General features: G+C 62.4%; 1 protein-coding gene across 2 annotated transcripts in view; it reads right to left on the reverse strand.

Annotated features, from left to right (window-relative positions):
- Window positions 1–554: 554 nt before the first annotated feature.
- The window catches only part of PHF2 (PHD finger protein 2), a 69,754-nt gene continuing 53,035 nt past the window's right edge, over window positions 555–17,273 (reverse strand). Inside the window, exons 10-22 of one of the 2 annotated variants that reach the window (XM_080819668.1) lie at window positions 17,050–17,141; window positions 15,908–15,997; window positions 14,860–15,228; window positions 13,456–13,575; window positions 12,925–13,040; window positions 11,398–11,576; window positions 11,252–11,322; window positions 10,404–10,564; window positions 5,640–5,914; window positions 4,345–4,440; window positions 3,841–3,950; window positions 3,073–3,472; window positions 555–2,449 (exon numbers count right to left, since the gene is read on the reverse strand). In XM_080819668.1, the coding sequence (XP_080675794.1) occupies window positions 2,361–2,449; window positions 3,073–3,472; window positions 3,841–3,950; window positions 4,345–4,440; window positions 5,640–5,914; window positions 10,404–10,564; window positions 11,252–11,322; window positions 11,398–11,576; window positions 12,925–13,040; window positions 13,456–13,575; window positions 14,860–15,228; window positions 15,908–15,997; window positions 17,050–17,141 (2,168 nt within the window). In that variant the 3' untranslated portion in view covers window positions 555–2,360. Of the gene's footprint in view, window positions 2,450–3,072; window positions 3,473–3,840; window positions 3,951–4,344; window positions 4,441–5,639; window positions 5,915–10,403; window positions 10,568–11,251; window positions 11,323–11,397; window positions 11,577–12,924; window positions 13,041–13,455; window positions 13,576–14,859; window positions 15,229–15,907; window positions 15,998–17,049; window positions 17,142–17,273 lie in introns of both variants that reach the window. The other variant, XM_080819667.1, reaches the window with a different exon arrangement.

A 17,273-nucleotide genomic window follows, 5' to 3' on the forward strand; every position in this document is an offset into this window, starting at 1 on the left:
AATGCCACGTCCAAGGGCCCAGAGATGTCTGAGATGTCCAACAGAGGGGTAGCCCCTTCCAGGCAGGAGGATGGGTGCCTGGAGCACAACCCTGACCCACCCTGAGCTCCCTTGAGGTCCTGGAGGTGCTCAGCCGCAGTGCAGGATAGAGGATGTCTGCCTGGACACCCAGTAGGCTGGAGGGAACCAAAGCTCAGACAGGAGGGGCGAGGAGGGCACCAGGTGCTACAGTTCTGTACTTCGTGACACACGGCACATAATGAATTCTGCCCCGCCCCCCCAACCCCCATGCTCTCAGCTGTGCCTCTGGAGGCTCCCGGTGGATAGATCCAGGCCTCTGAAGGCCGCCTGTCCCCGCGGGCTCTTCGGGCAGCTCCTGCAGGCTAGTGCCAGGCGCTGCAGCTTTGGGGTGCAGGGCAGAGCACGCTTTCCGAGGGGATGCTGGCCCCCGCATCCCTGGCCTGGGTCTGCGCCCCCAGCCCCTGGGGCTCCCTCCCGCCACCCCCACAATGGGAGCCGCCGCTGGCCGATGAGCAGGAATGACACAGACAGGGTTCTGTACAAAACCTGAAATATTTTTACTCTTTTAAAACTTTGATCTAAGCTGCCTTAGACCTTAGGGACTCGATACAAGAGTAATATGAATTGGGAAATAAAACACTTTAATAGCCACGGTAAACTTTGTTAGAAATGTACATGTTGCCAAATAATAATAATAATAAACTTTAAAAAATAAAAGAGAGAGAACAGCTGGATGGCCGGGTTAGATTATATAAATGTTCAACAAGGACGGGAAAGGAAGCCTCGCGGACGCCAGGACGGCACAGTGAGCGCAGCCGGCGCCCGGCGAGCTCGCCAGCCAGCCTCGGGGCCGGGCCTCGCAGACACGGCCCCCGGGGACAGGCGTATAAACAAAGCTCATAAGAAATGTACAAATATAAAAAGCTACAAACATTAATAAATTACAGCATCACAAAACACAGAAACACTTCACAAGGTGCTAAGTAAAATAACTGCATCCCCACCCCCTTCGCCAACGAGAAGGAAAGAAAGAGCTGGTGTCCGAGTCGAAGAGCCCTCTCCCGTCGCGTCTGGAGCGGGTCTCGCGCACGGCTGCTGCTGCAAAGACAGACAGAAGGCTCCACACACACCCACTTGTTTTTCAGGCAATACCTTAGTTCCTAAAAGAAAAAAGTAACACCAACAGGAACAGTAAACAGAAAGAAGGAAGGCAAAAACCAAGTGTTCATCATACTCGGCAAAAAACTCGTATAAATGTTAATGACGGACTCTCTAGAAAGAAATTCCTAAAGATACTTTTACTCTTATAAAAAAGAAGTTATTGAAAAAGCTATTTACACGCTACATTCTATGAAAAATATGCTTCAGGAGATAGATCTAAAATTAAAATACAGGATTGCCTGAGAAACAACTCCAGCCCCTCTGTGTCGACGGGCGGACATTCGGTCCAGGGTCCACCCAGGGACTCGACACCAAACACGGACAGATGACAGACAGACGTGCCGGGCCCCGCGTCCTCGGGCCGCCCCGCCGCCATCCGCCCCGCCAGGCGGGGTGTCTCAGCTGAGAAGTGCTTCTCGGAGTGTAGCCGGTGGGGCAGCGGGGGCCCACCCTCATGGCTTAGCCCGGGCCCCTAGGCCCCACGTCGTGGCTGGGCCTGACCCTTCCAGGGGGACCCCATCACGGCGCCCCCACCCACTACCACACTGACCCTGCTGCTGGCCCCAGCATCCCAAGAAAGGCCCTGGCCGTTCGGGGCACGACACCCACCATCCGGCCCGCCGGCCACCGGCCGGGGAGCACAGAGGCCCCTCTCCTGGCCGGGCCGCACGCTCTCTGGACTGTCTGAGAATCACTCGGGAAGAGTAGGGGGGCACATAAGACCCCACTTTCTCCTCCTCTTCCTCTCTAGTGTTCTTTGCCTTTTTTAAGCCTCTGGAGGCTACCAGCCTGTGGCCAGCTCAGACTCTGGGCCTGGTGAGCTTTGGCTCACTCCTCCTTCCTCAAAGGACTCGTGCTCCCAGCAGAGCTGCAGAAGCCCTGCGATCACACCCACGCTCAGGGGTGCCCGGAGGCTCTCCTGAAACTGGAATGGTCCTCAAACGGGCAGGGCTGAGTTTCGGGAACTGGTCACTCTAAGCAACTTGAGAAAGGATGTCTGTCCACATCAGTGAGCTCCGCCTGCTGAAGCAACAGATGCTCGTATGGGGGGAGTGGTGGCCGGGAGGGGGCCAGGCCCTCCCCGGGGTGAGGCAGCGTGGCCACCCTCCTGGGGGCTGATGTTCTAGCGGGGCTCCGGGGGTCCTGAGCGGAGCGGAAGGATCCTGGCTTTCCAAACTTTAAAGGAGCAGTTTTCCGTTCCGATGAATTTTCAAAATCTTCCCAAGCCTCTGCTTGGCGGTGGCCATGCCCTTCTTTGTACGTTTTCCTGCAGGCAGGGAAGGAGACGGGAAAATGCCAGGTGAGCGAGAGACCAGAGGAGCCCCTACCAGACCCCCATTGTCTCCGGAAGATGGGCCTCTGAGACCTGAGCCCCGGCCCCTCCAGACCCTGCGGAACCACCAGTGGCCAGAAGAGTGCCCTGCCTGGGGCTGCGCGGACAGGGACAGGGGACAGCATCACTCCAGAGGGAGGGCCACCCTACCACCTGGCAGCAGGAGCCACGCTCCTTGTGTCCATGGTCAGCTGGGTCTTACGGCCAGGATGCAGGCAGATCAGGGGCCTGGGAGAGTGAGGATCCAAGGGACCTAGTCAGCAGTCCCACCGCCAAATTGCGTAGGGGAGCCTGGATTCCCCTCACGCCCTGCCCAGAGAACCCTCAGCAAACAGCTAACTGCACCCCAACTCCAAGCCAGGCTCCAGCGCCGAGGCCACCAGCCCAGCCTCTGCCCCATGAGGGACCGTAGCTTTTGGTCTTGAGAGGGACCGTTTCTTCCCCACGCTGGCCAAGCACGTGGCTACAGACACAGGGCCGCGGTGGGACAGAGCAGGCCCGCGGTCCCTGCAGTGCTGACCGGGAGCAGGGCTGCTCAGGGCGCGCGGGCACAGTACCTTTGGCAGCGGTGTTGTTGGGGGATGACGCAGAGGGCCGCCTCTGCGTGAGGAAGACCCCGGGGGCCATGGGCTGGGAGGCGCGGCCAGCCTGGGCCCCTGAGAAGGCTCCGGCTGCGGTGTACTCGTGATCCGCCAGGCTGCTGCTGTGTGCCTCGGGCGGGGGCTCGGGCGAGCTGCCCTCCTGTGAGGCCTGGCTGCTGGCCGTGCTGGTGGAGGCCGGGGTGGTGGAGGCCGGGGTGGTGGAGGCCGGGGTGGTGGAGGCCGGGGTAGTGGAGGCCGACGTGGTGGAGGCCGATGTGGTGGAGGCCGACGTGGTGGAGGCCGAGGCCGAGGGGGAGGGGGTGTTGGGAGCCGGCTTCCTTTTGGTGTTCTTTTTCTTCCTGCTTTTCTGCTCCTCCTTTGAAGGAAGCATAGGAGCCAACTTCAGATGCCAAAGAGCTGGTCCCCAGTGGCAAAATGGGATGGGCCCACACCCATTCACCGCAAACCCCAGAGAAGCGCCGGGGCCTGTGTGCAGACCAGCATGCCCCCTGCACGAGGGCACGTGTCCTCTGCCCCCTCACCCCCCTCGCCCCCCCCAACAGACTCAGAGCTGCAGGGGGACCCACTGCCAGCTCCCACCTCCCCAGCTGCCCACTGCCAGGGCTCAGCAGTACTCAGACGTCCCCAACCCTGTGACAGCTCCCAGCCTGGGCGGGCTGGCCATAGCGCTGGAAGGAGCAGAGGCATCTGGGGAGCCTGAGCCCAGGCAGGGCCCCTCCTCACCTGCTGGGACAGCTTGGCGGCGGCAGCTGCCAGCCCGGTCTCGATGGAGGCTACTCTGGTGCCCTCACGCACAGGCCTGTCCTGCCTTGGCACCGACGGGCCGACCCTCGCTGTGGGAGAGAACACCACCCTGCCTCGAGCAGCCACCCATCCTCTGAAACACCCCCCAGCCTCCTTGACCCTGCCCCAGTCTGTCCCTGAGTCACGGGGAGGGTCAACATGAGCCCCAGTGGGAAGGGCCCCCATGCCAGCAAGACGGGAGAGCAGGCAGGGGGTCACACAGACAGTGGACCAGACCTCCACCCCACAGGCTGCCATGACCCAGCCCCATGCAAAGACGGGACAAACTAGGTGAAGGGCTGGCCTCCTCAGAGCCCTAGTCAGGCTCCCGCAGGCAGCCAGCCCCACCAGCGCCCCTCACAGTGCCCTCACAGTGCCAGGGGGCCCACAGCTCTCAAGCCAGAGGAATGGGCAGGGGATGCGCTGCCCAGCCCCCGGCACTACCTGTGGGACTGTAGGGAGCATCGTCAGAGCCTTTCCTCCGCTTGGACCGGGACTTGAAGACCGGACTGTCCTCGTCAGACTCCAGGGAGGGGTAAACTAGGGGGGCAGGGGGAGAAAGGCCTGAGCCGGCGGTGCCACTGGGGTGATGGGGGCTTCAGGTAGACCACACGCACAGGCACGGGCACCCCAGGGACGGCAGGGACTGGTCAGACAAGAGGCCCTGGCAGCCCCCACAGGTCCCACCCCACCCTGGCTGCAGTGTCCACTGTGCTTCCTTCTCTGCCGCTGTTAGAGAAGAAAACATCCCAAGTCCATCAGAGGCCGCTGTCCCAGCAAGTCTCCGATGACGGAGCCCCATCCAGGAGCCCTGGACAACTCCCAGGTGCCTCCACTACAGCTGTGTCCTCGCACCCAGGGCCTGCCAGCCCCCCACAGGAGGCCAGAAAAGGGGCTCCCTGCTGTCACTCCATCTGTCCACCAGCTGGGGCCAGGCCAGCCTCTCCTTAGGAGAGCGCTCCAGGGGTAGGAGTGTGAGTGCAGAGCATCAGGACCACACCAAAGGCAGACCCTGCACCCTACACATCCCCGAGGGGAATGTGGGGCACCCTACACATCCGCGAGGGGAAGGCCGAACACACAGGCAGGTGCACATTCCCGAGCCCTGCATGCAGGGCCCGGAGGGCTGGGGTGGGGCGTGAGGGGTCATGCCCCTCAGGGTCCCTGCTCTGCCCCCCTCAGATGTGGGCCACTCTGGGCCTTGGTGTTGTTATCCACACAGAGACACGCAGGGCAGATGGGATCTCAACGTGTCTGTGAGTATATGGTCATGTGGGGGATGGCTGGGCCGGTCCTCAGAAGGCAACATGGGAATGGACCCTCAACCCAGCACGCCCCCTCCCAGGTCCCTGCCCGGGGGCTCCACGGCCACGGGCACACAATGCCCCCTGCACCCGCATTCACAGCAGCAGTGTCCACAGTGGCCAAGAGGAGGAAGCCACCAGGCGTCTCCCGGCAGTGGACATGGGCACGTGTGGGGCCGTGAAGAGCCCGTGAAGGACCGCCTGCCCCCAGGACCCGATGCACGCGGATGGGGAGACTCAGGGCCGGGGCCAGGGCGGATTTCCTTCTGGGTGGGGACTACTACACGCCCTCCACCGAGTTACATGCTTCCTCGGGCCGACTTCTCCATGTCCTAAAGAACGGCTAGGGTCTCGGCACAAGGACGAGCCCCAGAGGCCCCGTGGAGAGGCCCCAGGGGGCCGGCCAGAGCCCGCCCGCACCCCCACAGGGCTCACCGTAGTCTGAGTCCTTGAAGCAGGCGTCTAGGTGGTCCTGCTCCTCTTCATAATCGTCCAGGTCCACGCTGTTCTTGGCCGCCCGCTTCAGCAGCCGCTTGCCCGCACTCTTGCCGCCACCCCCGTTCTTCCGGGCACCGTGGGCCACCAGTGAGCTGCCCTTGGCCTGGCCGGCGCCCCATGTGGTCTGCAGGCAGGAGTCAGAGGCCTGCAGGTTGGCCATGGACAGCATTCCCTGAATGGCTTCCTGCGTGCTGGGGGAGGCTGGGGGCTGGCTGGAGGCACAGAGAGATAGGCACTCAGCCCATGGCCCACGGCACTCAGCCCACGGCCCACGGCACTCGGCCCACAGCACTTGGCCCATGGCCCACGGAACTTGGCCCACAACCCATGGCACTCGGCCCACAGCTCATGGCACTCGGCCCACAGCCCATGGCACTCAGTCCACAGCACTCAGCCCACGGCCCATGGCCCATACCCCATGGCCCAGCCCACAGCCCATGGCCCACAGCATTCAGCCCACAGCCCATGGCACTCAGGCCACAGCCCACGGCCCATGGCACTCAGCCCACAGCACTCGGCCCACGGCATTCAGCCCACAGCCCGTGGCCCATAGCACTCAGCCCACAGCCCATGGCACTCAGCCCACAGCACTCGGCCCATGGCCCATACCCCATGGCCTGGCCCACAGCCCACGGCATTCAGCCCCACAGCCTGTGGCCCATATCACTCAGCCCACAGCCCACGGCACTCAGTCCACAGCCCATAGCCCACAGCACTTGGCCCACGGTACTCAGCCCATAGCCCATGCCCCATAGCACTCAGCCTACAGCCCACAACCCATGCCACTTAGCCCACAGCCCATAGCCCATAGCACTCAGCCAAGCCCACGACACTCAGCCCAGAGCCCACGGCATTCACCGCATATAGCCCAAGGCACTCAGCCCAGAGCCCACAGCTCATGGCTCTCAGTCCATGGCACATATATTCTGCCCACAAACCCACGACCCATAGCATTCAGTCCACAGCCCATAGCACTCAGCTCACAGCCCACATCCATAGCCCACAGCACTCCATCCAGGCCCACAGCCCATGCACCCTCCCACCAAGTGGCCAGAAGAGAGCTTGGGGTACAACATAGTGGTAGCTGATGACTCCCACTTAGAAAAGGCCGGCTCTCTGCCCCCACACTCTACAGGGACAGAGAAGGGCGTGCAGAGGGGACATAAGGAGAAGTGAGGGAGAGGAAGGGGGCAGAGAGAGAGAGATGTCCATTCCTGTCTCTGATCACAACTACTCTCTCCCACCTGTTCCTTACCGGATGGCCACATGATAGCTCAGATCCTTTCCCAATGCCACCTCGGGCTGACCTGACCCCAGCACCCACTGCCCTCTGGCTCCAGGCGCAACTGCCCCCAGTGCCCTGCCATGCCCTCTTTGCCCGCCCCACACCCCCCACCACCTCCTCCCAGCTATACCAGCTCCCCTCCCTCCAGGACCCAGTGAGGTTGTGTCACCACCTGGCCCCATACTCTCTGCTGGCCTGGGCTCTGGGAAGGGGAGGCAGGCCCCCTCCCCACCCCCGTGCACAGCAGCGTCCTGGATATGGCTAGATGGAGAGAGCTCTCCAAGCCCAGGCCCGGGCTCCTCCAGAAGCTTCACTCTCCTTCTCATCCCAGCGGACCCTCCCATGGGATCCTTCTGGGCCTCCTCGGGGGACCTCCTCAGCTTGGCCCAGGAAGCTCCCAGTGGCCCTGGCCCAGCAGGCAGCTCCCCTCGGGGGCCGTTTCTGTCCCTTGTCCTTGCCCATCACCCCAGCCTGTGGGCCACTGGGAATAGGACAGCCCACCCTGGCCTGCAGGGCCCCCAGCCAAACCACTGCATCGAGCACTCCTAAGCAGACCCTCCTTCCACTCCCTGGACCCCTAGGAGACAGGAGCAGGAGCCAGATATGGGGTGCGGGACCCATAGGCCGGCTTAGGCCTCCTCCCCATCACAGACCCAAAAGGCCCAGGGAGCAACTGCAGGCCCCCATCCTATGTCTGACCTCCAGCAACCCCCCACCCTGCCTGCCCCATGTGCCCCCCCAGGGGATCAACCAACTTGCAGGGCTACTGTGACCCCAAAGCAATACCCAAAGTGTCAGTGCACACAGACCCTTCTGGGAGGGGTTCTGCAACATGTACATCTCATCGGCTCTCACGCCACGCCCCCCTGACCCCCACCACCAAGTGCTGGAAGCACGTTTAGTAAGACTGTTAAAATGAAAGGGGCCATGTGTCCCCACTCAGAAATGAGAGCTTCGCAAGCCTGGGGCTGGAGGGCTGGGGGAGACTGAGTTGGCCCCCAGGGAGCACAAACACAGAGCATCCCCCCAGGTCCTGGGGGCCCCGTGAAGCAAGCTGGGACAGTAGCTGTCCTGCCGGTCATACCTGGGGTCCAGGCCAAGGACTCTGGCCTCCTCCCACAGGCAGCCCTCCACAAACACCACCTCCCCAGGCCCCATTCCAGACACACTGGACCACAGTGTTCTGGTTTCTACTGGAACCAAATAGGACTGCAGTTCCAAAGCCAGAAGAGTGGGAAAATCAGTCTGGGCAGACCCCCTGCAGAGTCGGGAGCTCCTGGCCCCTCTGCCCCACCCCCATGATGCAGCCTGCCCCGTCCAAGCCGCGCGGCCAAAGGGCTGTCCAGGTCTGACCAGGAGCACACAGCATCTCATTGCTGCACCAGACCGCCGACCTGCACGGAAACAACGGGAGCCCCCAGCTGGCCCAGCACCCACGACGCTCGGCTCTCGGGCGTGGATGTGGCCCCACCAAGGCTGGGAAGACACCAGGCTTCCCACAGGGACGGGAGGGCAGGGGGCCAGGACACCCACCGCGAGCGTCCCTCCCGCCCCCCGAGCCGTCGTGGTCCCAGCCCAGCTCCGCTACCCCCAAGAGGAGGCCAGTGGAGCCCAGGGCCGCGCGTGGCATGGGCCGCCGGTCTATCCACACTGGGCCGGCGAATCAAGGAGCAAAGTCGAAGCAACACACATGGAAAATAATCTCTTAATCCTCCAATTATCATACCAAAATCCTCTCTCCTCACCCCCAGCAGTAAACACTCCACAAACCATCCACAAGAAATTAACATATTTCCCTCCATTTTTTTTCAGCTGTTCTTTTCACAACAGCGAAAACTTAAAACAGAGCAAATGGACCATCAAAAACTGACCTGCTCTCCAAACGGGAGATTGGGGAGAGGAACTGCCCGAGGCGGGCAGCAGGGGGTGGGCCTGGCCGGCACGTGTGCACACACGCGGGCGGGTGTGAGGGCACATGTGCGTGTCTGCAAAGCTGTGAGCAGCACACCCACATGCCGGCCACCCTCCTCCCTGGGGCTGAGCCCATGCCACAGGGCCTCTCCTGGAAAGGGGGTCACAGGCCGACTGCCCCCAGCACCGGGGCCTCAGGCCAGGGCCCTGGCATAGCACATCTGCCCGAGAGGGGCCCATGTCTGCACATGGACAGAAAGCCCTGGGCACTGAGCGGGAGCGCACACCCAGAGGGCCACCTGGAGGGCTGCCAACACCCCCAGCCCCCTGCCGCAGCCCTAGGGAGAAGGTGTCTCTGGCTGTCCGGGAACCCTGCCCGGCGCACACCACAGACATTCCCGAAAGAAGGCGAGCCGTTTCACCAGCAGAAGCCCTTCACGACACGGCCTAATCCGCCTCCCTGGGCTCCAGTGTGTCTGACGGCGGCTGGGTGTGTGGCCTCCTCGCCAGATCGTGCAGCTCTGGGACCTCGATTCTGGACACAGGTTTGGAGGCAGATTGAGGGGGCCGAGCGAGCCCCACCTTCCTGTGGCAGGTCACCCCTGCCTGACGTCACTGCCCAGCACGGGGGGCCTTCTGGAGTCCCCACCCCGGGGTCTGTCATCAGGCACACAGGGGATTCTGGTCCTGCCTGGGCCGCCTCCTGGCAGCGTGCCCTTGACCCAGCTGTCCTGCGTGGGAGTTGCTGCTGTCCCAAGGACGAGCAGGGCAGTAGAGGTCCCCTGTTGGGGACGCCCTGACCCCTCAGTTATGTCTGTGGTACTTGTGAAAATCCCCTATAAGAAAAAACGACCACAAAGCTTAAAAACCAAGTTTAACTGGATGGAGAGAGACTTCAACCGGGACCACCACCACAGAAACGAGCAGAGGCCCTTCATCCAACAATGCGCGGAGGGGTCCACCATTTCTCTCCCATCAGGGGCCTGGGCTGGGCAGGACTGGGCCGGAGGGACCCTGCCACCCGGGCCTCCCCGGCTGCAGTGAGGGGGCTCCCTGGATGCACCCGTGGCTCGGGGGCCCTCTGGCTTGGGTGTGGTCACCTGGGAACCCAGCAGATCTAGCCCCACCTCTCGGCTCTTCTGTCGCCAAGTTCGGAGGTGACCATCTCCCTTCCTGCAGGGTGAGGTCTCTGCCGCCTTGGGTCCCAGAGACACCAAGTGCCCTTGACCAGAGCCCAGCCCTGCTCCTCCACAGACCCCCAGGGAGGGAAGCCCCTACAGACGTCTCTCAGTCTCCCCCCATGTACGCGTCCAGGAGCTCCACAGACCCTGGGGGCCAGCGGACCCAGCCCCCACTCAGTGCCCTGGCGGTCCGGCACCACCCCTGCTGGGGCAGAGTCCTGCTCTGGCCGCCCTGACTCTGGACGGGGGCCCAGGTTGCCCCCTCATGCCCACTGCCACAACCACCACGCCCTACCTTGCACATTGCCCGGGCCCTCTGCACACCTGTTGGGGTTGTACTCAAGCGCTCCGACCTCCTCGCTGGCCTGCAGCAGGTCCAAGATGCCCGCCGCCGAGCCCACACCCTCCTTCTTCACTTTGGCGTTGCGGGCGGGCTTGGTGTCCGTGTCGATGTGCAGCGAGCCCTCGTCAGAGGAGTCGTCACTCTGCTGCGGGGATGAAGCCACAGGTCGGGGGCAGTTTGGAGGAGAGCTACTGTTTCCCTTTGGCCATAAAAAGACGTTTCTTCAAGTCTGTTAAGGAGCTAGCCCTCGGAATGAGCATCGCGGGCAGGGCTGGAGCCAGGGCTTTCTGCTGGGACTGCCAGCCTGCCCCAAAGGGCAGAGCGATCTTCACACCCTGCCCTATTTCCCCATGAGCCCCAGTTCTGACCACAGATGCAAGAGGAGCTGTGTGGCTGGGCAGGAAGCAGATGGGAGCTCATGCCCACGCTCGGGGACCCCACTCAGGCCCTGGCTGCTGGCTCTGAGGGGACCCTGGCCTCCTTGGAAACAGCCTCCGTGTCCTGGGTTGGAGGTGGCCTGACTTTAGCCCCCACAGCACAGAGCAAGGCCAGGCCCCGCATCTCCCCATTCGTTATCTTCGAGGGCGGGATGGCCACTCACTGAGAGCCACAGACTTCCGTGTGCTCCGTCTTCATCCCTCCTCTGTGGGGCCCATGGCCAGAACCCAGGCCACCCTCCCCATGAAAACGCCTGAGACAAGGCAGAAGATGACCCCTTTTGCAGCCCCCACGCGAAGCCGTGAGCCATGTCCCACTGCATGGCAGGACTGCCCGAGAAAGGGAAGGACACCTGGCTTGGCCTCCCGGGGCCCGGCACCCACGTCCTTACCTTGTAGAGTGCCGAGTCCAGCTTTGGCTTCGTGGCGGGCGTGGGCAGCGGCTCCTTCCCGTCCAGCAAGACTGAAACACAGCAGACGTGCGTCTGGCAGAGGCTCGGGAGGACGGCCCGCTCCCCACCCTCACTCCCTCACTCACAAGACAGATCTCTCCTGGGGGCGCTCCTCTTCCTCCTGATGGGAAACTCGTCGATCTTGAGCTCCCCGTCGTCCGACACGTACTCGTACTCGTCCCGCACCGGCTGGGGCTTGTCCTCCTTGAAGCTCTGCACGGCCCCAAACACGCCTGGGCTGGGCTGCGGCTTGAGGGCCTTGGAGCTGGGGTGGCGCGAGTGAGTCATTCAGTGCCCCCCCCGCACTCCATCCTGGGCGTCAGAGGACCAGCCGCTGGCCACACACGTCCCCATCCCACAGCCTCCTCCCAGCCACTGTGGCCCCAGCGAGGACGGCGCGTGGCCCCGGGGTGCATGCCCGGCCCTTTCTTGGGCTGTTAGAAGGCGTGCCCCTCACCGCCCCCTGCCCTGGGGTCCGGCACCAGCTCAGTTTCAGACGGAGCCGGAGCCAGCGCCGATGGCCTGGGCTCCCCTCATGGCTATTTCAGAAAAATAAATTCTGCTATCTTTCATATGGGCCTCCCTGTCAGCGCGAGGCAGGGCTCTGGCCGCACCCAGCAATGGGGACAGCAGGCCAGGACAGGGCCTGCATCAGCTCCCAACGGGATGGCTCCCACTCCCAGGCAGCAGGCAGCCCTGCGGGATGTGGACTGGAGCAGGAGCACACACAGCTGTCACCAGCTGCTGCCAAATGCATCCTCAAAGCCCCCTGGGGCCCAGCACCTGACCTTCAGATCCATCAACAATGTGCTTAGGGCCACGAGGTCAGGGCAATGGAGCCCTCGGACCATCCCCATCCCACCTGCTCGCGGAGCAGCCTCAGCACGATGCCAAGAGGCCTCCGGTATGACGCCCCATCGCACCCAGCTCTGCAGGGCCCCATTTCCCCACCACCTGCAAGGAGGACACTGGAGCCCATGGCAAAATGCTGGCCCCCTTCCCACTGGGATGCGCCGCTTCCCCGCCAAGGGGCACCCACCCCAACTTCAGACTCAACAAGCAAGTGCATGAGGGACCACGGCTGGCCCGGGCTTCTCAGCAGGCGAGGGGTGGCTGGCTTGCCAAGCTGGTCAGCAGACACACACCCATTCCACAGCCTAGAACGCAGACGTGCCCGCTCCCACACACACACGCCCTGCCGGGCTGGGTGCTCCACCTCTCAGCTCAGTGCCCCCTCCTCCAGGGAGCCCTCCTGATTTCCCAGGCCCCAGAGGCCCCAGAGATTTTTCCTCCACAGCCCCCACCTCAGCCATAATTTTGGGTACATTTGATAACACCGGGTTCACACTGATCTCTGGGCCCAAGGCCAGGACCCTGGCCCACCCTACCCAGCCCAGGACAGCAACTGGGCTAACAGCCACCGAGTCACGTGCTTCCCCTCTGCGCCACCCCCACCCTCACCCACCAGAGCTATCAGCCTGGGAGGCAGGGAAGGGGTCTGCCTGCTCAGGAGGTGAGCCTCGCCTGGGAAGCCCTCTGTGAGGGCATGTGTGTGTGTGGGGGGGGTGCACGTGTGACGGGGGAGGGGCACGTGTGCATGAGGACGCACATACCCCAGCAGTCTCTTGTTGAAGGAGAATGAGAACTTGGGGTCCTTGCCCCCTGACAAAGGGCACTTCTCCAGCCTCTGCTCTTCCTCCATCTTCAGTAGGGAGTCAGGTTTGCTGTTCTGAAAAGCAAACCCAGGACCGTCCTTGAGCCCCACACAGGCAACCAGTGGGCAGAGGTGCTGGGACGGGCCAGCCTCCTCCCTCTGACCGTATCATCCTGGAAACCCCCTTCTCTGCAGCCCCTGCAGGGTTCGGCTCCAGGGAGTGTGAGTTCAAGGCGGGCTATCCATCAACTCAGTGATGCACTTGGCCCCTTCAGCCAGAAGGCACCCGACCCTACGGACGATGGCCCCACAGAAGCCACACTTACACCCACACCTTCACTGCCTGCCCTGGGGAAAGGAGGAAACACGCCTCCACTCATACCACCAAGCCCATGCACACCCCTACACACCCCCTTCTGGAAGAACACAGCCCCCCAGAGGGCAGGTACACACACACACACACACACACGCACGCACGCACATGCCTCACCTTGTACTTCCACTTGGCTTCTGACTTGCTCTTAGTTTGCTCTCGGATTTCTAGCCTCTCCATGTCATTCTGCGAGCTGATTGCCTCCTTGTTGGGCACACTCAGGACACTCTTTGTGGCCTAGGAAACAGCAGTCATGACCCAGCAGTGGACGTGGGAGGGTGTCGAGGATCCCCGAGGCTACAGGGCAAAGCAAGAGCCACACAGCACAGAGCCCCTGCCTCCTGCAGGCTCACATGCAGCAGCCCATCCACCCATGCATCCATCCATCATCCATCCATCCATCCACCCATCCACCATCCCACTCATCCATCCATCCATACACCCATCCATCTATCATCCCATCCACACTTACCCATCCATCCATCCACCCATCCATCCATCCATCCACCCACCCATCCACCCAACCCTTCCATCCACCCATCCATCCATCCATCCATCCACCTACCATCCATCCATCCATCCATCCACCTACCATCCATCCACCCACCCACCCACCCATCCATCCATCCATCCACCCACCCATCCATCCATCCATCCACCTACCATCCATCCATCCATCCATCCACCTACCATCCATCCACCCACCCATCCCTTCCACCCACCCACCCACCCATCCATCCATTCACCCACCCATCCATCCATCCATCCACCTACCATCCATCCACGCACCCATCCCTTCCACCCAACCACCCACCCAACCATCCACCCACCCATTCATGTACTCTCCCCCCCTTCTTTCCTTCCTTCCTCTCTCCCCCTTTCCTGCCATCCGTCCATTTGTTCATTTGTTCGTTCATCCATTCTCTTTGCCTTGAGGATGAGAAAATTGATGTGCCCCCGTGCAGCCCTGTGATGTTGGCCCTAGTGAGCCTGGTAAGCCAGGGCCACCACTGACCCGCCCCCAGCCCCAGCTAAGAAGTGGGTAACAACCTCCTACTAGCAGGAAATCACTCAGTGAGGCTCGGTCTTGGGCTCATGGCCCCGAAGCCCACACTTTAGGGCCTCTGGTCATACTGGTAGGTCCCCAGGGCCAGGTCCGCCTCTCTCACCGCCTGTCGGGGCTCAGGCCCCTCAAGTAACTGCTCACATCATCAGTCCCCTTTCCGCCTCCCTACTACCCTCCACTGGGCGCTGGCCCACCTTCAGATCTCAGCCAGTGCTTGGGCCCCAGAGACGATACAGCCAGCTCGTCCCCACAAGCGACCCTGTGTGGTGCCCCCCCGTCCCAGCACAGACCCCACTGCCTTCCCTGTGAGGCTCTCTCCCCGCTGCGCCAAGCTCCCTGGGGCACAGCCCACCCGCCCCAAGCCTCCAGCACATGGACTCCGCAGCCGCAGCTCCACCCCACAGGGGAGATGTCCGCGGAGCTCTGACCGCAGGTGGCAGGGCGGGGCGACCTACCTTGCCCTTCTTGGGAGGCTCAATCTTGGTCAGCGCCTCCTTGGTGTGGGCCTCCAGCAGGTCCAGGTTGGGGATGGTGGGCGAGGCCGCGCCCCTGCACTTCTTCCCTTTCTTCTTGCCCCCATCCTTGAGCTTCAGTGGCTTGGGGGGCTTCGGAGGTTTGGGGGGTTTGGGGGGCTTGGGAACTTTGGACGGCTTGGGCATCTTCATGGTTTTGGGAGTCTTTTTTTTGGACACTTTCTCCAGGAAGGACCGAGGAGGGCTCGCCTCAATAGGGGACGGGGGCTCCTCTTTCTCCCGATCCCCGAAACAGACTTCATCTGAGGAGACTGCGGGGGTCACTTCGGGTCGGGCGGCCTTGGAGGCATTCTAGGGAAAGGAGAAGGAAAGGTGGCCAGCCGCCTCCCTCCAGCAGGGCCTCAGCCCGGGCTGTGGGAGACGCTCCAACAGAAAGGACCTCCGCCCACACTGTCATACAACACATCTGTCTACACCACCCACTGGACACGCTCACATCTATCCTACAGCTCCCGTGTGACACGCTCACATCTGTCCATACCACTGTGTGACACATTCACATCTGTCTGATCACTGTGTGACACACATTTATCCTATAGCATTGTGTGACACGCTCACATCTATCTACACCCTCGCGACACACTCACATCCGTCTACATCGTGTGACACATTCATTTACATTACCCGTGTGACAAGGTGCCATTTGTCTACACCATCAGCCACTTGACCCCTCTACCTCCTTGGTGGAGACCACCATTCTACCCCATGGCACGAAGAGGCTGGGAGCAGTCAGGCTCACACAGGCAGGGTCTCCGGCGGCTGGAACCGTCCTGCCTCCAGACCCCTCCCCACCCGCCTGGGGAGCTCCGGCTGGGAGGCCACGGGCAGCCACAGGTGCCTCGGAGTCCCCATCACGCCAGTGACACTGCCTTAGAGGGCCTCGGGAGGAGCCATCTCAGACACGGCTGTCCCTGGCAGGCAGGCAGAGGGTCCCCTGGCCCGGGCGGGCAGTCCCCCCGGTCAGTCCTACCTCGCTAAGGCGGATCTCTTTGGCGAGGTCTTTGATGAGCTGGGAAGGTTTGAAGTGCTCTGGGAGCTCGTCCTCATGCTCTGCCAAAGCCTGAAGGGCAGCACACGTGGGGCCAGCAGTCAGCTGCCCAGTCTGAAGCCGACGTCCCCCCATCCCAGGCCATGCTGCCCCAGCCCCTTGTCACTCACAGGGTCCCCAAGCAGGCTCGACAGCCAAGCATCCTGACTCACCCACACTGTCCCTCCAGGTCCTCTCCTGCCTAACAACCCAGGACCCCTGCAGCCCAGACGGGCATGTAAGAAGGGCTGCCGCAGGCAGAGACTGGCTGCATGGGTCCTGCACTAGTCAGCCCCTAGCTGGACATCAGCCCATAAGAGGGCCCTGCCCCCACCCCTCTCCACAGGGGGAGTAACAGAGTCCCAGAGAGAATGAGGTGCCTCAGGCCACCACCAGCTGGGCAGTGACATGGGCCATCCTCTCTTGCCGGGCACAAGGCTGCTACCATTGGCCACATGGCTGAGGTGAGGGAGGAGGGACACCAGATACGGTTCCAGGCCTTGAGGCCAGATATGTGGCTATAGGACAGCCTTGGGAGGTCACCAGACAGCACTGCCGGAGGGCTCTGGGGGGGACAGGACGGTGCTGCTGGGAGGCCATGCTGGGGACAGGGCAGTGGTGCTGGGGGGACCATGGGGAGGACAGGACAGTGCTGCTGGTGGGGGACCGGGGGGGCACTGGGCATACCATCAGGGGTAACTTGGGGGCTAAAATGCCATGTGCTACGGGGGCCACAATGGGGAGACACAGTACAAAGGGAGGCCCACATCAGAGAGTAAAGCCCACTTCTGAGCTGAGGCCTAGGCTAGTCAGGGAAGCCAAGAGGCTCTTCCCTGCCCTGCCCTGAACCTAACCCTGCCCCACCCCTCAGGTGCACTGAGCGCCCTCTCCATGCCACACCCTCCTCGCACGGACTCTCCAGGCCCCCTGGCCTCCATCCCTCAGGCCCTGATCTGCTTCCCAGCACCCTGTCCCTGCTACGAGTGGGCAGGGGACACCCAGCAAAGGAAGGACCAGCACTGGGGAGGGCTCCCCACCAGCCACGCTCCCCTCCAGTTGGGGACACACCTGGCCCACACTCCTACCTGCTTTTTCGTCCATGATCTGAAAGCACCATTGAGAATTTTAGCTCCTTGGACTAAATGAGGGGGCAGCTGCTTCCCAGACTTGTGAGAACCTGGCGGGAGGTAGAGGGGTTGGGTCAGGGGAGTGTGGCCGCCTGTGGGCGACCTCACATGGCGGGTAGGGGGCGGGGTCAGGGCTGGACCTCCACCCACTGCCACCTGCCCAACTGCCAACGGTCCCTCTT

This window comes from Martes martes (assembly GCF_963455335.1).
Source record: "Martes martes genome assembly, chromosome: 12".
Classification (NCBI taxonomy): Eukaryota; Metazoa; Chordata; class Mammalia; order Carnivora; family Mustelidae; genus Martes; species Martes martes.